General features: G+C 44.7%; 1 protein-coding gene across 6 annotated transcripts in view; it reads right to left on the bottom strand.

Moving 5' to 3' along the window:
• The window catches only part of XPO4 (exportin 4), a 98,086-nt gene that overhangs the window by 58,465 nt on the left and 16,837 nt on the right, over positions 1–22,784 (bottom strand). For 3 of the 6 annotated variants that reach the window (XM_064493279.1, XM_064493278.1, XM_031465709.2), the window contains exons 2-4: positions 12,514–12,619; positions 7,345–7,486; positions 3,416–3,554 (exon numbers count right to left, since the gene is read on the bottom strand). In XM_064493279.1, coding sequence (XP_064349349.1) covers positions 3,416–3,554; positions 7,345–7,486; positions 12,514–12,607 — 375 coding nt within the window. In that variant the 5' untranslated portion in view covers positions 12,608–12,619. Of the gene's footprint in view, positions 1–3,415; positions 3,555–7,344; positions 7,487–7,593; positions 7,763–12,513; positions 12,626–22,784 lie in introns of those variants that run through there. The other 3 variants (XM_064493280.1, XM_064493281.1, XM_064493282.1) reach the window with 3 other exon arrangements.

The following is a 22,784-nucleotide window of genomic DNA, read 5'->3' as shown; positions in this document are numbered from 1 at the left end:
TTACTTAAATGAGCACAGGGGACGCAGGGACCACCAAAGTCTGCACTGGGAAAGCAGGAGGGCGGGCAGAGTGCATGCAGTTTCTGGTCAACCAGCCTGATGGCTGCATCAATCCACAAGTGTGGGGGGAATAATTCATGAGAGAAAACCATAGTCAATTATCTCTTCACTTCAAATCTCTCTTAAAATCACCTTTATAAAAAAAGCTTCTAGCCAACATTATATCAATGTTCTGATTTTAATCATTCTACTTTCTTACCCAACTTTTAAACCTGCCTCACTGCTACTCACGTCTCTGAGGATAAGAAACTCTTCAGTAAATTCCTGAACCACTCCCACAAATTCTAACAGTCTGGGAGGAAGACAGAGAGGAAGATACACTAAAACGTCTTCCTGGTCCCTCACTTTCCAGACCTGCTGACTGAGTGGGTCTCCAGGCTGCAGGACGAGGACGACAGGGCCCTCGGGGGCGCGGTGAACTTGCCGCGTAAAAGCAGGAATACTTTCTGAGTTCAGTGTTTCCAGTGTGGCCACCAAGACAAATCCATCTAGCAATCTTGAGACTAAATTCCACCTCCCACTACCGACTTACTAGTCCAGAAGTTTGTAACCCTGTTAAGTAGAAATTTAACTTAAAAAAATTCTCCCTGCCTTGGAATATTTCATGAGGATATTAAATTCATCCTCTGCTCTCAAAGTGTACGCGCTGTGAGCAGGGCAAAACCTCTGTAACTAACAGCTGCATCTGTTCCAGTCGCTCTCGGAACATCAGTCACTCCACTGGCTCAAAAAAGCCAACTGCCAATTGCCCTGGGCCTGCTTTCTGCAGTGGGTCGAGTTACCCACGGGAGACAGTCTTCAGGGTGCTCGCCCCCGAGGGTGGGGGCTCGGACCCCTTGCCCTCAGCGTCCAGCCACCAAGAAGCCACCCGTGCAAGACGAGAGGAGGGCAACACCAACATCCCGGCCAACACGCCCCCCCAAACTAACAGCCATGAACGCACAGACCCCAGAGTTCCTGGCTAAGATCCTGGTTAAGTTAAATCCTGGCCACATCGCAGTGAGCTGGATCCCCTTTATTGCAGGTCATCAAATGAAGCAACACGTCCTTAAGCAGAACCTGCGATGTGAAGGGAACCTGACTCAGAGCAATGGGGGCCAGGGTACTATTTTCAAGCAGCAGCGTCAGTTCGAAACCTTCCTCTGCTCGCTCTGGCGAGTTCCAGCTCCCCTCATTTTCCCGCAGCCCCCAGGCTGCGCATGTGGCCGTCAGTGAGTCAGCCAAGGCTCACAAACCCTGCAACACACAGCACTCACACGACAGGGCAGACAGCCCCAGGGCCCAGCATCTCAGAGCCAAGCTCCCGTAAGACACCGGCGGCTGTGGCTGTGGGGGAAGCGCTCTGCGCGCAGGTGATTAACACCAACCATTTTCACCCCAAAACTTTTAAATGGCGTCTTATCTGGGGACTCTTTTCAACAGAGCTCCTCACTACATAAAACAAAGCCAAAATAACTCAGAAAACGTAACGTGGGGAGGGTGTAGCTCAAGTGGTAGAGCTCATGCTTAGCATGCACCAGGTCCTGGGTTCAATCCCCAGCACCTCCTCCAAAGATAAGTAAGCAAACCAAATCCCCCCAAAAAAAATTTTTAAAAGAGAAAAAAAATGTAATGATTCAAACACGCACATTTGTGAAGTTGTCAGTTTTATATAAACAACTAAATTTTACAAAACTATGGTTAAGTGAAAGGGACAAACTCCAGCCTTGAGACTAGAAACGCACCGGAACTGCCCTGTCCAGTGCGGCCGCCAGGAGCCGCCTGCGGCTATCTGGACTGAAATAAAATGCAATTACAATCAAACAAAGAAAAAGTCAGTTCCTCAGTCACACCAGCCACATTTCAAATCTCAAAAGCAGCATGTGGCCAGTGTAGTGACCACACGCTGGAGAGTAAGGACGTGGAACATCTAGATCAACACAGAAAGTCCTAGTGGACGGCACTCCTCTCAGAGGAACTCTGCCACAGGAGTGGCACAGGACACAAAAGCCACAGAGTCCAAAATCAAAATAAATTCTGTGTCTTGTTTGTGTGGGGTTCACTAGTACACATAACTGCCACAACTCACAGAAGTGTACATTCCAAATGGATGCAGTAATGCATGTAAATTATTCCTCAATAAAGTTGATAAGGAAAAAAACAGACACATGACCACTGGCGAAGTCCAAAGGAAAGGCAGCCAGCACTCAGTATGCACAGGGTCAGTGCCAGCCAGAGCGGAGGCTCATGTGCGTGGGTGAGGGGTGCGGGGGGAGACCTGAGCCCCTGCAGGAGGAAGGCGGCAGCGCATGCAGCCCTCCTAAAATGCACCGCTACATCCCAACCTCAAACTGCCAAGTAAACTGCACAGATTTCCAGGATCACCCCACTCACTGAAGGGCCACTTGAGAGAAAACTCATAAAGAGCTGTAAGATGCACAGCCTCACACAGGTATCTTTTAAACGAGCAAAGAAAAACTGGGAAAGGGAAAAAACTACCCAAAGTGTTTAAAGATACAATACCTGAGCATCAGAACAGCCAGGTACCGCCAACCCTAATTCTACATGAGTTAAACTATCACCCAGCTGATAGAAGTCAACAGTTCTGGGGGGGAGGGTGCAGCTCAGTGGCAGAGCACGTGCTTATTAGCACGCACAGGGCCCTGGGTTCAACCCCCAGTCCCTCCAGCAAAAATAATAATAATAATAATTAAATAAATAAACCTAATTTAACCCCCTCAAAAGAACAAAAAAGTCAACAGTTCTAACCAAGAATCACAGCTGGTCGCTGACACCAACCCCAGGCCCTCCTGCTTCTGACAGAGTGGCCACTACCAGCCCCGCTCCGGACAGACTAGTTCTCACAAGGCAGACAGCAGCCCGCACGAGGAAAGCCAATCAGGCCCCCAGAAGACCCGGGCCAGAGCGAGAGCCCCCACCCGATCACTGCAACATTCAGCCACTCCCACGTCGGGCGTCACTCTCCACTCTACTCAAGTAGGTCCATTACCACCAGGAGCTGCCACAGGTTTATTGAAAACGGAGGGGAGTGTCCAACAGAAGGGAAATGGTTAAGAACATTGTGGCATATTAGTTAGGACATTTTACACCATGAAATATGATCATGAAAACTACATGAGGTTTGTGAACTTACGGTGATGAACACTGGTAACATGGGAAAACAGAACCAAAGGGAACAGCAGAGTACACTCTACAGTATGTATACGTATAAACAAGGACTGGAAGAAACACAAACAAGCGGAAACGGCTTGGTTTCTCAGGCTGTGCATTTTTCTTTCACGTAGACACCCAATGCTGTAACGGCATTTGTGTAACACAGTAAAACTTTAAACATTGACAAAGGTAGCACACTTACCACAGTGGGGCTGCCACTGCTTATCAACTGGCTGACTTCATGAAAAATGCTTTTGCAGTCAATTGATTTATCTAACGATCCTCGTTTTACAATTACTGCTACTGCTAATAGAATCTGTTCCCGAACATACTTTTGGAGGCTGTAAAACACAAAAATCATTGTGAAAACTTTTACATAAATCCAATATAAGAAAACTCCCAAATTTCTCACTGTGCCTGAAACTATAAGAACACGGCTTACACCTAAGGGTGGTATGCCTACCAGCTATGCCCTGACTCCAAAGCCAGAAGACCTGGGTTCGAATCCACACTCCATTATTTACTGGCTATGTGACCCTAGGCAAGACAGAGCCTCAGTTTCCTCATCTGTGAAATGGGGATAACAGTAACAGGGTTGTCACAAGAATTAAATATTCTTAAAAGCCCACCCAGTGCACACTAAGTACCATGTAAGTGTTAGCTGCCTCAGGCAATGTTCTGTAGCTGTAAGTCAGTTCACTGAGAGCCAGAGTAAGATGCTACCAATTAAGACATAAATTCTGACCCAACATCCATCTTCAACCAGTAGTATAATCTTAAATCTGTTCTCTTTAACATGAAAAGGCAGCACGCTAGCTTAAGATACAAAATTATGGAAACAAATTCTTAAAAACTTGTAAATTTTCGTATGTCAACTCCGTTCCTCAGCGTGGCGGCAGAAGCAAGTCTCAAAGGGAGGAGTTCTGCAAAGCCCTTTAGACCACAACGGCTTTCCACAAGGGGTCCTCAAAGCAAGGCTCAGAAAACACCGCCCTGAACTTTTTAACGCAGCCTCTAAACTGCCACAAAGATGCGACAACCATGTACCCTTGGGATAAAACCGGAATTCCTCAACCTGGCTTATGAGCAGTGGACCCAGCCCAGCCTTCCGGGACACTGCCAGGCCACCAGCTCTCCCACCCAACTTCTAGCAGTGCTTGCTTTTACTCTGAAGAGTGTCCCCATCTGGACATAAACAATATGGCCACCCGCCTCTAAAGCCCCTCACGGCCAGGCACCTGCTCCCCTCGCACCGCAGTCTGCGTCCACGCAAAACTGCACCATCACAGTTCCTTCAGTTCCGAGGCCGATGGCCTCCAGGCCCGAGTGGCTGTGTGCTTGGCCAGGACTGTGCCACCCCCGCAGAGATGCTCCTGTGACAGCCCCTCTGCATGCAGCCGGCGGTCACAGGAGGGCTCCCATCACCACGGGTGTCCCGCTGTCCCTGCCAGACCGACTGGCTGCCATACTAAGCTCGTCCACGGTCACAGGCACTTACCAGACACTCACACACATGGACAAACGTGTCACGCTCTGTCACGAATGAAGAAAAATGGGAGGCAGAGCTCAGTGGTACAGCGTGTGCTCACTGGGCACAAGGTCCTGGGTTCGACCCCCAGCACCTCCACTGAAAAAAATAAGTCAATAAATAAACCTAACACCCCTCCCCCCAAAAAAAGAATGAAAGAAAAAAATACTCTTTCAAAACACAGACGTGAAGGATTCACTCTGCAAGTGAATGCAGAGGCCCCACACTGGGCAGGGACGCAGCCGGCCAACCGGAGTCTGTGGCCCTGGGGGACGCAGCGGCACCCAGAGCCCCGACCAGGCTCTGCGTCTCTCCACTGGCGGGAGCTACAAATTATCAGGAAAGCCTAACATTTATTGAGTGCTTGTGACCTGCAAGTCTCTATATAAACTAACTCACAAAGACACATTTAATCTCCACAACCTTCTTACTTAAGTACTATCACTGCCTCTCATTAACAGCCAGGAAATGGGTGCGCAGGTCAGGCAACCAGCCCGCGGTCGCGGGGCCAGAGCGGCAGAGGGGCGCTCCTGCACTCCACGCACTGCACTCCTGCCCCGCACTGCACTCCACGCAAACGTCATCACGCTGGGGGGGAAACAGAAAAGAAAAAAACACCACGCGTTTAATGGGAAGGACACGGCACCACGGACATGGGACCCACAGCACACTTCCCGCCGTACCCGCCTGCCTAGGCGGCCGGACGTTTCAACCCTGCTCCAACCCATTCTGTGGGATGTTCTACAAGGTGAAGACATCTGTGTCACGAAAGACCAAAAGAGGCAGAATGATTCTAGATGAAGAGACACAACAATTAAATACAACGTGTAATCTCTGGTTAAATCCTGGATCAAAAAAATAACCTATAAAGGAGTTGAAAAGGATATAAATAACCTTATTCGGACAACTGGGGAAATCACAACGCGAGATCAGAATTGTATCACACAATATGAACATAGCAATTTCATCAAGACTCTTGAGATCACCTCTTAGGAGGGGCCTGCTGAAGCACCACTGCCCCTGCAGCTCCCTGTCAGCTGGCTGGGGAAGTGCTGGCACAGACGAGAGGGACCAAACGTGACAGGACACTAACTGAGCCTCTGCCGGGGAAGGGTGTGCAGGCTCACAGTTCTGCTCTTTCAAAATAAGAGGTTAGGAGGAAATATGTAAGTGAACTATTTCAATGGGGAACCCTACAATCAACTCAAAACTATTACGGTGAGATCACTGTGGCTAACAGAAGCGCCCACATGCACGCACACCACCATCACCTGTCACACACATACGTCCAAGCCCTTGGCTCCGGGCGAAGTGCCCGTGGGGCTGGGCTGTGACACCGGAGCAGCCCCAGGGCAGGTTAGCACCACACCCAAGGGCTCATTAGACAAATTAAAACTCAAATAAAGAAGGAAAACCAGCATGAAGAGGAGGAAGGTTTGAAACGGGAGCAAGTTTTCCTTATCCTGGTAGAAATGGAAGGAGATAAGCCCCTCCCCGACACACGTACGCCCACTCACCCACGGAGCACGTCAGCCACTGAACCCGGCGCTGTCACCCTTGGCTCTGTCTCTTGTGCACCTTTCCACACGTAAAGCACTTACCACCACTTTGCCACATGCAAGCCTTGCCAATAGGTACTGTTAAGTATCATGGACCCGGAGGCTGATAGTGAAGGCAGCAGGGACAAAGGCTCGACAGTGTGCTCTGGCTTATTTTAAAAATTTTATGCATGTTTATCACCATCATTCGTCATTCCTAATTACCAGCATTTCTGACCCTGCAACTTTTAACTGAACTTGAAAATAATTATCTACCCCAAAAGTATTCAACTGCACACACACGATGTACATTGCCTCTTCCTAAAAAAAGCTTTGGCATTTAGGGGACTTTAAAAAAAAGATACACAGTAAGTGAATTTCTCCCACAAGCTGTATGGCTAACAGTTTTCCTCATTGGTTTATGAATCATACAAGCAATGAATGCACACAATCTTGTAAAATGTTTAAACAATACAATGTGTATAACGTAAGAAAACTCACTCTCACCCCATTCCTAAGCCTGATCCCCTCCCCAAAGGAAACTGTCAAAGAATCTGGTGCCTTCTCTTCTACAGCCGTTTCAGTGAGCATGTGCAGGCACACATCTGTGTGACTCGTGGTCTGTTACTGTGCCCGATCTCCCCTCGCCTGTCTGGGGTGCTCACCTATGTCTTACAGCACTCACCAAGAACAAAAAGCAGCACAAGTAAGTATAAAGGATTTTAGACTGAGTCAAAGATCAACTTATATTTATATTTTCTTTTTCTTTTCTTTTCCATTTAAGTAGTAAGTTTACAACGTTGTGTCAACTTTTACTTACAACCAAAATCTTCAGAATAGGACAGTCTTTTCAAAGGAATAAAATCCAGTGTCAGAAACGTAAATAAAAAGTATTATTTCACCAAAACAGCCTACAATCAGGTTGTATGACTTTACAAAATATGAGCCCCACATAGGGCCTAACCGTGTGCATCAATCATTGAAAAGCACAGAAAACCTCTGGGAAAGGGTAGGCCCAGCCAAGTACCCCCCCGCCCCCGCCCCACGCCCCGGCCCCGCACCTACTTGGGCCTCTGGAGGACGTAGGTCAGCAGGAAGGTGCGCAGGGACTCGACGCTGCCTTTCTCCAGGAGGATCCACTCCCGCACAACTGCCTCCATTATGGCTGTGGCCGCCTGGAACAGGACATAGTCCACCTTGCTTGTCTCTGGGGAGAAAACGAGACGCTCTCCTTACCAGCAGCTCATCCTGCCCTCAACGCTCTGCGGTTATTAATTTTAAAGAGAACTTTCAGACAAGGAAGGAGATGGTTACCTGGTCCTTTTTTATCCAGTGACCTTGCTCTAGCACCACAAAGAGGTTAGTTCCTCTCAGAAGACACCTCAGGCAGGTGGCAGCTAATCACCGATCACAATTTCACAAACTTTCCTCACCTCTCTTCAACTGTTACTTCCAAAGCATGAAGAACTAAAAAATAACACAGCTTTAAAAAAATAAAATAAAAATAGAAAGCAATCAGAAGATTTCCCGAGAGATTCTCACCCTGTGCAGAACAGAACTGTGTCTGCAAAGTGTCCACTAAACCAGGCTGCAGGCGTGACCGTCCGGGACGAACGGTGCCGCTGGGGCGCCTGCTTCAGTGGCTGCGCTTCCGCAGGGCGGCCCGCCTCCAACAGCACGTTCAGAAACAAACACAGTCATGTGCAGGGGCTTCTCCTCAAAATGTTACCAAAAAAAACCCAAAAAACAAAAAACAAAAAACAAAAACACCACCAAAAGTCACAGTTACACAGGGTGAGAAGTTCTTGTGAATTTTCTGATTGCAATACTGATCAAACCGAGCAAAGCCCCAAAGCTACACTTAGAAAAAGCCAGCTCTGACTAGCAAGTTACAGCATCTGAACTAGAAACTGAGTCAGAAAGGGAAAGAAATAGAAAATTAACATAGCAAAGAATCGTTTTACATTAATTTTCTATTTTTTTCTTTTATTTACCAATACCACTAAAATCAGTTTCCAAACAGCATAATAAAAAGGGAGAGACAGGCAAAATGAAGTCAAGGAACAGCGGAAATTTCCTGAAGCTCTAGAACACAACCACCATGTGAAACCCACAGGAAAGTCCAATTCAACTCCAGGGTATTCGCCAAGCTCGCTAGACAGGAGAAGCCGTGAGAAATACCTCCAGGCCCAGAACAGCACCTTCAAGAACATGTCAGAAGAGCATGAATATACAGTCAGGCACAGCACTCTCTCTCCCTTCCAAGCTCAGATCTTCTAAAAATCTTACAAGTGATCTTGACGCAACTGGCTATAAAAATGTGCAAGAAAAGGTGCGCCCCACACAAGCTCCAACCACACTGACGACCACATAGGAATTTTCAACATGTCAAAACTAGTAAGAGGAACCAATTTGAACCTTCATTTTTTCTTAAGTCTGATTAGTCCATGCTACTGTAACATGAATTCTGAACTCAAAAAAACTTAGAAACCTTAAAACACAGTGAATAAAGCAATAGATTCTAAAAATCTAAATCAATTATAAAAAGGAGAAAAAATAAGTGTTTTCTTCAAAGATGACTTGAAACAGAAACCAGCTATATCTATTTAGCTCACTTACGGAGAAATGTTACTGCTTCATAAAGGAAATTCAAATAATCTCTTATTATAAACCTCTTCTTGAAAGAAAATGATAGTGTTTGCCTACCTTCATCTTCTACTACAATAGTCAACATTTTAAGGACTTGAAATGCTTAACCATGGATTTTAACAAGGAATCAAAATCTCAGGGACTCACAGAAGTTTAGAAATGCAACTCCAAAGATGACCTAATTGGACGCCTGTGTTTTACCGCTGAAGAAACAGATGCACCAAGAGACTGAGCGGAAACTGACGGCGGCAGGCTGGGCCACATCCTCTGGGTGACACAAACCCACCTTCGGTGCAGGTGCCAGTGAAGATGGCACCCGCAAACACTACTGCTTCTCGTGAGAATGAAACGTGCTTCTGTCTAATTCCTCGGCGCATATCCCAGTCTTTTTTTTTCTGCTCCCTCTTTTTTCCCCTGTGGGAGTCAGTAGGGGGACAATTACAGAAGCTAAGTGACACTGAGAAGTTTTCAAGAGACATCTGCTCCTTAGATACCTGTGGTATCAAATGAAGATCACTAAATTACTGCTCCCGTAAAAAGCTGTGAATCTTCCTAACCTAATAAACTATACTTCCTCATAAAAACTACTGCTGGCCTTCCTAACCTGCACTCACACGGAACAGAACTGTGCAACTCCGCGCAGGGCTCAGGGGCCCTCCCGCCGGCCACCGGGATCCCACACGTGCGGGAGCCTTACTCCTGCTCTCTGCTGTGTAGACGCTCAAAGTGGCAAGGTCTTAGTGAATAGCTCACAGTTCACCTAGAATTTCTAATACTTTTAGGGATGATTTTCCACTGACTAGGACACTGTCTAGATGACAAATTAGCCCAGGCCACTTTAGCAGGAAGCCTTCACTTCCTACCACAGAAACCTTAACAATAACCATGTAAACAAAATTCACTTGTATCCTGTCAGTCATCTGAAACCAGACAGAGCCATAAAGACCAAGGTTCAAGGGAAGTGAGTGACCAGAGGAGGAGCACCACGCTCTGAGGTCCAGCGACCACACACCCGCGTCCAGCCTCAGGACCCTGTCCATGCAGGGGCCACGTGAGCTGCACAGTGAGGCGTACGCACGCCAGCAGTCAGGGGTCTCAGGCCGATTCTGTTTTGTCTTGGTTACTTCTGAGATAAGAAACAAAAGAAATCCTCTTCTCCCTGAGAGAAGGGCAAGAGAAAGCTGCAAAGTTAGCTCCAGAAGTGCTGGAACAACACCTCGAGGTCTGGGGGCATTTCTTAACAAGAGCAGAACTCGCTGGGTTTTTTAAGAAACATGTGACCCTACACAATATCAGTAAATGCCTAAGTGCCAAAGGCTTCCGCGGTGACGACGTCTCAAAGTGCCCTCCGACAAAATGCACAAGCACACGACACATGCGCGCACACACGCACACACACACAGAGAAGAGCAAAGACACTGAGACTGGAATGAAAACCAAAGGCTAAGAAGAGAAAGAAATGAGGAAAAATGAGAAACATAACAAAACTTAAGTTAGAAGTGAGAAGAATTTTAAGAGGCCAGCAAAGGGAAGCATCCAAGAGAAAGTCTCCTCTTTCCTCAGATCCATTCCCCAGACACTCTCTAAACAGCCCAGAACCCCGAAACAAGAGTGTGAAAATTCTGAATTGCGATCAACTGCCACGTGCATGAGAAGTCTTCTTAGAGGAATTAACCCTTCTGTGCTGGTGGCAACTGAGTAAGGAGTGAAAAGATTTCCTGTGAAGTTTAGATGTAAACATTAACGTAACAAGGGCTTTGCAGTATTTAACGATTATGCTTGTAACACGTGCACTCGACCGTTTAAATAGTTCACGTCTCAAAACCCGAACTGCTTTCAATAGCGAGGCTAAAACTAGCAATACCGGTCTTTAGAAATTTTTATCAGGGAGCCAAAAGTATTCCAAAGCAAGCTCAAATCATAACAAAGCAACAGTTCTTCATAAAATATACATACTCTTGAAAGGAGAGAGTGGGATAAACAAAAACACTCTGATAACATACTTATCACTTAGACAAGGACTCCCCGACTAGGACAGAAGTACAACTGAATCACGGCTGGAGTCGGAGGCGATGCTGGTGGCCCTGGGAGTGCAGTTATGGCACCTGCCCCGAAAGCCAGACTCGGACCATCGGAGGTTCCTACGACCACTAACGCTGAAAAGCTTCAAGGCAGTAAGGATGAAAAGTAAGGCTCCCTGAAATTCTCTGTACTGATGTTTAGTAATTTAACACTGAGTTAAGTATTCTCCATGCATAAGATAACACATTTTCTTAGAGCCAGAACCAAATTCAACCAAGTATAAAAACTGACTTAAAAAAAAATTCAAAACTGCCTCATTTAGAATTCAAGGTGGTTATTGAAACTTTCTCTGACGGGAAGATCGAACTCCTGGAAGAGACAGAGCCGCCTTCCACACCGCCACTCGCTCTGCGCATTTTTTAGGCACACTGGATTTTTAAAAGGCCACTTGAAATGGGGAGACGGGGTCACGGTGTTGACTTTACTATTCACAAAGTGCCCTCCCACATCACTACATTTGCACCTCGCAGCATCTCAGGGTAGTCAAGTCCACTTAAGAAAAATGGTATCGTTACCCTCCATCACCGATGAACAAAAGGCTCAGAGTGGCCCCCCAAGCTGATGCAGGCAGCAGCAGCCCTGGTGCCCCAAGCCCAGGTCGCTGCACCCTCCCCTCCCCTCCGCCTCCCAGCCTTGCCACAAGCCCTCAGGTGTGAGGCGTCCTGGACACGGAACTGAACTGCAGGCTTCTTGATCTGGAGACCAGAGCACTGGCGGCTAACGGCGTTCCTCAAAGCACAGGAACAAAAGGCCGGACATTTCCACTCTAACACTCAGTGACCAGTTCTGTACTCGTGGGTAACTCAGATAGCCTTCCTTTCGGAGCCTTCGATATGGGTTATAAAAAATGGCTCCAGTTAAGAAAAACAGCCGACAATAATAAAGTTATAAAATAACAATAACCAAGGAAATCTCTCTATTAATTAAAAAAATGTAAGAGAAAGTGCCATCTTTGGACAAGTTACAACTTTTGTGATTATTTTTAAAGGAAAGAGATCATTTCTGTACTTGTGTCAGATGTAAGGGACTCACAAAGCATTTTCTACGAGAGTGAAAATCAGTGCTTCATTTCAGGACGTGAAGTGAGTAATCTACACAGAAGTAAGACTCGCTAAGCGGGCTGAGTGCAAACCATACGGTTAAAAATTTTTTTGAAAAAACAACTAAAAGAAACTCTAGAAACCTCCAAAAATACGCCTAACTTTAAAACACTGGGATACATTACAGCACATTTTCTACACGTGATGTCACACATGGGAACAAATTTTAGGAAATCAGATGCTTCCCTACAGCTAACAGCCTTCATGCTACGCCAGTAATAAATTACTGCACACTATTAACGGGCGAAAAATCCAAAGTGAAAACAAAGATTTCTGTCTGGCTTTATGGAGTATCTTAAAGCCACTTCAGAAGAATGACTGTTAATGGAAATTACTTACAAAGAATTTAAAATATCTAACATTCAAGATAGAAACACTAGACATTGTTAAAGTAAACACTTACCCAAAATGTGCTTGCAAACTGCAAAGGGTGACTTTGACTTCCTGAAGGACAGGAAGATGTGCTCAGCGTGCTGGCGCTGCTCTGAGTTGACCATGGACGGCGGGGCCTGGAGTCGGAACACAGCACAGGCATGAGTCAGTGAGGGACCTGGGCAGCAGCCCTTCACACGGCAGGAGGAAGCACCAGCACTCCGGGCCGTGGGGAGGCCAAGTGCCTGCTTAACTGTTCTGTAAGCTACAGTACAAAACTTCATCATAAATACTTAAAGTAGAGTTTCAGGGAAAAGGAAGGCATTCCTGGCAAGGTCTGGGTCAGAATCCTTTTAAGTTGCCTACATTTTAGGAAGATAGACACTCATCTGACATTTCTTAGGGGGTGGGTGTAGCTCAGTGGTAGAGTGCCTGCCTAGCTCGCACAGGTCCTGGGTTCAGTCCCCAGTGCCTCCACGTTAAGTCAGTAAGTAAATAAATAAATAAACCTAATACTTCCCCCCCAAAACCCTAACATTTCTTGTAATTTTAAAAAACCATAGCCAACTTATTGCCTTTTATTCCAAAATATACCACTCCATCTAAATTGACCAAGTTCAAATAATTTCTCAATTCTTCAGCACGGGTGAAACTGAATCCAAAGTTAGTAAAAATTTATTTTTAAAAGCAATTTAAAGGAGTCTACCTTAAAGATAGAGATGATATCAAATAAATCTACCTCAAGTTTTCTAAAAACATTATACCAGAAAAATTAGGAACAGTGAAGTCTGTAAGTTATAGAACTCTTTTCTGAATAACAAATTAATCAGCCAGAAAAGCCAGCTTTCTCTTAGAAACATCTTCTAAAGTCTGCCCAGGTTTTTACATTCCATTTTGTTCCAATGCTTTTTCTTCCAAAGATGACGCTCTTCTGAATCAGACCCACCCAAAACACGCATTCTCGTTCTATGGGCGGGTTATCTCTGATCCTATTGGGACCCATCTGACGAGAAGAGACTGCCTGTAGAGCTTACAGATCAAAATACCAGGTTTCTCGACTTGGGCGGGACACTGGGGGTGGACGGCAGTGGAGTAAAGCCCTGTCACTGTAACCAGTACGGAGTGGGGCAGTCATTTCACCTGCATGCAAAGAATCTGGAGGATGAAAGACATTTTACAACCAAGTACATGGGACCAATATTCATTATAAATTGTGTCAATTTTGCAGCCACCTGCATGCAAAGAATCTGGAAGATGAAAAACATTTTACAACCAAGTACATGAGACCAATATTCATTATAAATTATGTCAATTTTGCAGCACTAGTCACTCTATTTTCAGTTAAAATAATTTTTAAATAAAAAGTACATCTAAGAGAAACTAACTTCGATTCTCCGGCCTAAAGGAATTCTTATAATCAGCCAAAGTCAGTTCAGACTACTATTCCTAATGATACAGCACCCTCTACAGCTCTATAAATAAAAATGCAAACATTTCCACTAAAGAACTGCATTACACAGATATGCAACAAGGACATACGGTGCAGCCCTGGGGAGTGTACCTGCTACCTTGTAACAACTACCCTGGAGGCTACAGTCCGCAAAAAATACAGCTGCAACTAAGATAACATTCTAAATCAACTATATTTCAATTAAAAAAAGAACAGTGTTAAATGCTTTAATACTTTAAAAAAGGCTTTATTAATAAAATCCCGTGAACCACTAATTATGCTAAATATAAATATTTGTGTCCTTCCATTTGCAAATTCTTCTTTCCCACCATTTTCCCCAGTTCAACAAGTTGAGTCTGCATTTTGACAAGGCATTTCCTCATTAATGTCTGCTGACCATGCCCTGAACACGTGGCATATTAACCACTGCCACAACGGGTTACACTCTGATGACTACATCACATGTCAACTGTGGGCTGCCCACCCAGGGAACTTCTGAATCATACATGTTTCTTCTCACCTCCCTTGAGAAGCACTACACACGCATAATTTTGCAAATATATATGTTGGTTATTCTACAAACGAAAACAGTTTCCAAAGTGAATGATTTCTGGACACTCTGATACCTACACACTTAATAGGGTATATATAGGCTTGAATATAATTTTAATATAATAAAAAAGACATTCATTTAAAAAATACCATATTTCATAAATTATGAAGTATAATCTAAAAGTTAGTTTATATTAACCACCTGGCTGAACATTATCATACAAACAATAAAATCATCAAGTCAATATGTTAAATGGGAATATGGTATTCACTTTAGTTTCCCAAACTAAAACCTTAAATTCTTTCTTCTTGAAAATGACTTCACAATGGTTTCAAGTAGCAAGTTATCAAAAAGTCCTGAGAAACTTTTTTTGTTAAGAAAACAGATTCCCAGCCCCCAAAGATTTAACAGGTTGGGAGTCAAAACCAAAATAAAAATGTATTTTTCCCAAGAGGTCCCCAGGGAGCACTGACAGAAAGAGTCCCCCACAAGTTGGACTCCCTCCTCTTCAGAATCGGGACTCACCCTTCGAAACCGCTTCCCTCCCTCCTCGGCCTTCCCTGAGCTGACCACGGCGCCCCCGCCCCGCCCGCAGCCCGTCCAGAGCACTGCAAGTCCGCGCTCACCGCTTCCCGTCCCCCCGTTTCTGCAGCTCAGAGGCTTTCTCTCCCTGCTCCCCAGGTGCCTGGGGCCTGGCGCACACACCAGGCAGAGGCAGCAGCAGGAACCGCCACTCACCGTGCACGCGGTGGCTCGGCGATGCTCGCAGCAGGCAGGCAGCAGGAAGGCAGCAGGCAGGCAGCAGGCAGGGTGTGATCTCACTGACCCCGACAACAAGCCTCTGAGGGGGATGCGAGTACCACCCGACTCACGACACAGGAGTGGGGAGGAGCTGCTCACTGCCAAGCAGGCAGCACAGGCGGAAACTGACCTCAGGCCTCAAGTCTCCACCAGGGTCTCCCCTGAAGCGAAGGTGTGGGGTAGAAAGGGGGCACGTCTGCCCACAGAGTCCTCCTCTGGGACCCAACACAGACGTCGGGATGCGTATAAAGTGTGTGATCCCCCCTCCCCGTGTCACTTCAGAGGCGGGGCACAGGCCGGGGCAGCAGCAGGGGCGGCCCAGAGGGCCGGGCCCCGACGGCGGGAAAGGGAAGGCAAGACCGGGAAGGCCGAGCTGTGAAGGGGCCGCGCTAGCACAGGCGGAAAGCTCCCGAAGCCCAACCTGAAGGGAAAACGGTTCATGAGCAAGAGAACAAGTCAAGCTCCCCAGTGACCTCGGAAGCACACAGCGAAGCAACGAGCTGCTGCGGCTGGCTGACCAGTCAGACAAAAAGGCAGCACAGACACAAGGACGCAGGGAGTCTCAGCTACTCTGGGCAGCTGCAAGCCAGCGACAGTCTAGAAGGAGACACTCACGGGAAATTCAGAGTCATCTAGAAAAAGTTCATGCTCCTGAACAGGGGTATGCACAAGTCACTGCAGCATTTAGTCACAGAGAACGGCTCCCCCCCACACACACACAGAAGGCACACAAGAATGTCCCTAAAGGATTATAGTAACAGAAAAAAAAGTAGCAACTCAAATTTCCACCCATAGGGAATACCCTGCAGATGGCTTCTGCATCAGTTAAAGACTGAACTTGAGCTGTTGTGTACCAAGGCGAATAAACTGAAAATTATTCTGCAGGAAAGAAGCAAATGACAGGACATAATATCATATATCATTTATGTAAAAATGTTAAACTCAGTAGTATGCGCACTATGTTATCTACCTTTGTGTGCAAAGTGTAAAAACACAGAAAGGCAGGATAAACAACTCTAAAAGTGTGGCTGTCTTTGTGGACGAAGAAGGGACACAGGGGCCAGAACGGCATCTGTACGCTCCTTAAAGATCACAAGTAAAACGGCCACGTTAACGCTGCTAACCCAGGGCTCGGTCCGCAGCGTGATCTGCTTCATTCTAAGTTCTTTGCCACCTATTTTAAATACTGCATTTTTTAAAATGAGCGGCCTTCCAACCCTGATGGTACCGCTGACTAGATACCTTGAACAATTCTTCTGCTAAAACCAAATATAAATAGTGAATAAAAGACTTTTTAAAAAACATAATGCACTGCTGAGCACACAGGAAAGTAAGGAGTCCTCAGAAGCTACAACAGGAAGCGAAAGCAGGATCGAGAGATGGAAATACGTGCACGTGAACTCACCCTGGGGACGAGGGCTGCCCCAAGTGACCCTGGGTGTCGTCTGGGCAGCCGCTGGACAGCGGCCCACAGTAGAGAAGACAGGAGGCGGAGCCAGGCCCTCCTGAGATGCGGCCTAACAGCACATCCCATGTGAAGCTGGGTCCCCAGTATAAGGGTAAACTATTCAAAATAAAATAAGGCAGGCAGGGAGGGAAGGGAAAGAGGGAGAAACCTGCCAGTCCGGACCCTGAGGGCAGGTGAAAGAGGGGATTTATTTTGGACACTGATAATCGCGAGCAGGCCTGCAAACGGGCTTCTCACTCAATTCTACAGGACCCGTGGGGTCCGAACACTTTAACCCAACAGTGGAAAGGAGTCCTGTGCTGCTCAAGCACCAGGCACTAGAGTAACACCTGATTCCAGACTTCACTTTCCCAGAAACACTTCCAAGAGCCAATATCCAAAAACTTCTAAGCATATGAGGAAACAAGCCACCATAAATTCACAGAACAGATCAAAGAATCAGCCCAGCAGCACTCACAGATATTGGAAATGCCAGAAATGTAGTATAAAATGTTTAAAAGGAAAACTAAAAACATATAAAGCAGACTTCATAAAAAATAAAAACCTTTGTACATCAAATGGCACTATCAGCAGAGTCACAGACAACTCACAGGGCACGCGTTACAAACCCTCCGTCTGCTGAGGGATTAACACCCAGAGTCTACAAAGAGCGCTTACAACAGCAACAAGAAAGGGGCCCAATCTAAACATGGCAAAGGACTGAATACACACTCCTCCAAAGAACACACACAAAGGCCAGCAAGCACACGACAGATTCTCAAAATATTAATCATTTGGGAAAATCAAATCTAAAGTGAGATAGCACTTCACCCTCAGGAGAACAGTTAACACACACAAAGAAAAAAACAGAAAATGACTGCTGCTGGCAAGCACGCGGAGAAACTGGAACCCTTGTCCACTGCTGGTGGGGATGCAAAATGGTGCAGACTTAAAAGCAAAAAACAAAACAAAAAACCGCAGCCATGGAGAACAGCGAGGCAGTTTCTCAAAAAGCTAAACATACAAGACAGTGCTCCAGCTTGGGAGAGGTACTCAAAGAACAGACAGCAGGACACAGAGGGTGAAACCCATGCTCAGAGCAGCATCATTCACAAAAGCCAAAAGGTGGAAACAACCAAGAGTCCACCGATGGATGAATGGATAAACAAAACATAATATATCCATACAATGGGATATATTCAGCCTTAAAAAGGAATGAAACTCTGGTACAAGCTACAACATGAATGAATCCTGAAAACATTATGCTCAGTGAAACAAGCACGACAAAAGAAGACAAATACTGTATGATGCATCCACTTACGAGGTAAATTCACAGAAAACAGTTAAAGCCACAGAAAAAGAAAGCAGAACAGGGGTACCAGGGTGTGGGGGGTGGGGAGCTACTGTTTAATGGCTACAGAGTTTCAGTTTGGAACAATGGAAAATGGCTGCACAACAATGTGGAAGTACTCAAAATAGTAACATTTTATTTTACTACAATTTTTAAAAAATGTAAGCAGGACGACAACACAACAGCACTTTCAGGAGCAACGTAAGACAAAGCGAAACGTGTCGTGTTCCAGTGCTGGTCACAGGAGGACGCACCACTGTCCAAGCTCATCAAAATGGACACACAAGACTTGTGAATTTTACTGTATGTTAATATGCCTCAATAAAAACACGTTAAAAACTCACTGGCCAGAGTAAAAGGCAGACTAGATACACTGAGAAGAAAGCTGAAGACAGCTGGGAGCTACTGAGCGTGTGGAAAGACACCCGCGAAGAGTCTTGGAGGAGAAAGGGCAGGCCCCTTGTCCGCACTCCTCGGAGCCCCAGGAGCCTGGCCCGCAGAGCCTGGTCCTCCGGCTCCTCAGCCCCTCTCAGCCCCCGGACCTCCGCTCTCCCCCAGAAGCCACAGCTCCGGGAAGGCCGCTCTCCGGCAGCTGCAGCTCTCAGACCCTCCACTCTCCCCCTTCAGCCTCCAAAAGGCTTCACAACCATCCCTGTGCTTCCCTTACACTCTCCCCTCCCTGACAGCCCCCAGTCCACCCCCTTCAAGGGCCGCCTGAGCTCTCCCCTGCAGATCCCGACCCAGACAGCACGGAGTAAGAACGGCAAAGACAGAGTCCAGAACATAATGGCACAAGAACATGCAGCACTAAAACTCAAAATCAGAAAAGCCCAATGAGTTCCAAACACAGTAAGAAAGGAAAAAACTCATATACTGGTGTCACAGGGAAACTGAAGAATTCAAAAATCAAAGGAGAACTTAAAAGCAGCCAAAGAAAAAGACAGTTTACCTTCAAAGGAATAACAGATGGAAACTGATTTCTTAAAGCAAGTCATGCAAATAGAACCTGAGCGACCCACCCCTACGACACTCTCCTCGAGGAAATTCTGTAAGGATATACTTTAAGAAGAAAAGTGACCCCATATGGAAAGTCTTGAATGCAAAGGTCTATGGAGCAAAGAAATTAACCACGTGAATAAATCTAAACAAATGCGAATTGTGTTTAAAATGATTAATTTGTGAAATTTAGAAAAGATCGTTAAAACCTGGACAGCAATAGCATATAAATCAGTAGAGAAATATTTTTAAGTTCTGGTACTGTCCTGGCTGAGACAGAATATACAGGTTAATTTTAGGTTAAATTGAGCCTTCATGTTAAAATGTCTACCGTGGTCAATAAGAGAATATATTAAAAAAATTAAGAACATACATCATGACATCTGAACCATGGAATGAGAAACCAAAGATTATCAAACCCCAGAGAAGGCAAAAAGAAGCACGCACACACAAAATAAGGACAGAAACAAACCATAATCATCAGTGGTCACAAAAGTGAATAAACTAAACTCTCTAGATGAAAAACTGAGATCGTCAGGCCGGATAAAAAAGGCAATCCAACTTCATGCACACAAAAACACGGGCACAGAAAGACTGCGAGTAAGAGATGGGAAAAGGCATAGCAAGCAAACTCCAACCAAAAGGAAGTGATGCAGGAGCTACGGCGGTGACGTCACCAGGGCAAACAGATGAAGGGCAAAATGTTACTGCAGAGAAGCGGGTCATCTAACAATCATAAAGGGGTCAACTGAAATGGTATGGAAATAATACACAGAAAGCAACAAACGACAGGACCGCCAGCAAGTCCACAAACACACCTCTCCTGGGAACCGCCAATTTACAGAGACAGACAGACTTAACAAGCTTAATCCAACGCGCATAAATAATTTCACCTTAACTGGATTTCACACATTTTTTTCCTATATCCTTTAGCTATTTTATCTTATTTTACTTTTTTTTAATTGAAGTATAGTCAGTTTACAATGTGTCAACTTCTGGTATACAGCACAATACTTCCGTCAGACACGAATATACATATATTCGTCTTCATATTCTTTTTCATTGTAAGCTACTAAAAGATACCGAATATAGTTCCCTGTGCTATACAGTATAAACTTGCTTATTTATTTTATATATACCAGTCAGTATCTGCAAATCTCGAACTCCCAATTTATCCCTTCCCACCCCCTTCCCCGCTGGTAACCATAAGTTTGTCTTCTACATTCTTTTTAAACACACTGAACATTCTTTTTAAACACACTGAACAACTGACAACGCACCGGGCCATAAAGCCCTTCCAAACAAATGCTAAGTAATGCACACAACACATTTGCTGAGCACAAAGCAGTTCAGTTAGAGCCTGATTTAACAACATAAAACCTAGAAAAATTTAAGGATAAAAGAAGAAATCATACTGGAATATATCTGAAATTAATCAAAAACCTGCGGTATACAAACAGGGCATGAGAGGGAAATGCATGCCTTAAAGGCTTACATGGAAAATTCAAAAGGTTAAAACAAACCAACTAAACAACCAACCTAAGAGCTTAGAAAAACAGCAGAACCTACCCAAGGAAAACAGACTGAAGGAAATAATAAAGAGCAGAAAATGATGCACCAGAAATTACATATACAAGAGATAAACAAAAAAGCCAGAAGCTGCCTCTCTTGAAATGACAACCAAAGTGGTAAAACTTCGGCAAGATTAATCAAGAGAGGGAGGGGGAGGGCGGAAGAACACAGATCTATAAACAGCCAAGGCCAAGAGAGACAGCAGCTACACATGCCTCAGACAGTAAAGACACGCTGGAAGAACAACTTCATAGTAATAAATATAAAAACTGGAGTAATATGAAAAAATCCCTAGAAAAATATAACCACTGACTTAAGAGACAGAAAACGTGAAAAGTTCTCCAACTATTAAATAAATTGAATCGGTAACTTAAAATAGTTTTTCTTTTAAACCCACTGACCCAGAAGATTTTACCAGTGATTTTACCAAACAGGAGGGAATAAATAGTTCCAATCCTACACAAATTTCAAGAGCATACAAAAGAGGGGACACTCCTCAGCCCATTTTGGGAGGCCAGCACATCGTCATAAATGTGCCAATGGCAAAACCAGATGAGGACACTGCAAGGAAAGACACATCTAGGCCGTTCACTCATCAACAGACAGTTCACATGCCAATCCAACAGTGGGATTTCCCTTAAATTAAGTTAAGAATGTACACTGTGCCCAAGTTAGTTCACCCAAACAAGGGAAACTGGGTTAACACCAGAATAATCAACCAACATCTTTCACCACATTAACATATTAAAGGAAAGATTACATTATCACAAAAAGCAGAAATATGTTTAATAAATTAAGATGCACGACTAAACTTTTAGCAGACTTCCTTAACCTGATAAGAATTTACCAAAAAAAACCTAGAGCAAACATCAAACCCAACGAAGAGAGAATAAAGGCATTCCCTTACATTGTCAGTAGCTGTCAGTATGCCATCAGGGTCCACTGAACTCAATTTTTGGAGTTTTTTCTTTTTTTAAGCAGTTTTAACTAATTGCAATGCTTGATATTTTATGATTTTTTTCCTTAGAGTTCTCCCAAAGAATAAGGAGAAATTTTACTTTTAAAAAATTGAATAAAACTCACTCTAACTTGAAGTCACCCATGGATCCATTGGACTCTTTTATACACCTAAGAAATACAGTAAGATCTGAGTGATCAGATTTTTTTTATATTGTGAAACATCTTGCTACTTCAACATTCTCAGGATTATTTCATCAGAACTCAGCAGTTATCCCCAACTATGCTAAGAAAAAAGTAAAATAACAAAATTTTTAAATGATGAAATCACCTAGAGAAGTAATGCAATAGCAAAATAAAAACAAACCAGCACGATTACATTATCCTCAATTATTTCTGCTACGCTGCTCAAACTTCAACATGATCTTTCAAGAAGATACAAAAGAAATCTGGAAACACCATCTTTGTAGGGGTTTTTTTTGTTGGTTTTTTTGTTTGTTTTAGGTTTCACTGAATAGTGAGAATTTAGAATTTTTCATTTTCCACCCATAATGACAGAGAAAAAAGTTGATAAGGAAAGACATTTTACAATTAAGAGGTAAATCAGAAAATGAATGCAAAAAGATACACAGCAATATGAAAATGAATATATGTATATTCATGTATGACTGAAGCATTGTGCTGTACACTAGAAATTGACACATTGTAAATTGACTATACTTCAATAAACAAACAAACAAACAAAAAAGATACGCAGCAGTACACTAAACCTGTACTGTCCAAAACAGTAGCCACTGGTCCATTTTAGTTATTTAAGTTTGTTATAATTAAATAAAAAATTTGGCTCCTCAGCTGCACTAGCCACATTGTTAAGTGCTTAACAGCCACGTGTGGTTAGCGGCTATCACATGGACAACACACATACAGAGCATTCCTGTCCCTGCAGAAGGTTCTAACGCGCAGACTCAGTCACAATGATAAAACTGATCATACAAGTGTAATCTCAGACCCTGAGTCTTCAGTTGATGCCATTTTCAATGAGAGGTTTTCAACTGAGGCAATTTTGTGCCCCAGGGGACAGCCAGCAATGTCTGGAGACATCTTTGGATGCCACAACTGGGGGTGCTATTGGCAACTAACAGATAAAGGGGAGGGGTGCTGTGGAACATCCTACA

This window comes from Camelus dromedarius, chromosome 13 (genome assembly GCF_036321535.1).
Source record: "Camelus dromedarius isolate mCamDro1 chromosome 13, mCamDro1.pat, whole genome shotgun sequence".
In the NCBI taxonomy this organism is placed as follows: domain Eukaryota; kingdom Metazoa; phylum Chordata; class Mammalia; order Artiodactyla; family Camelidae; genus Camelus; species Camelus dromedarius.
This window is presented reverse-complemented; position numbering and strand designations above follow the sequence as displayed.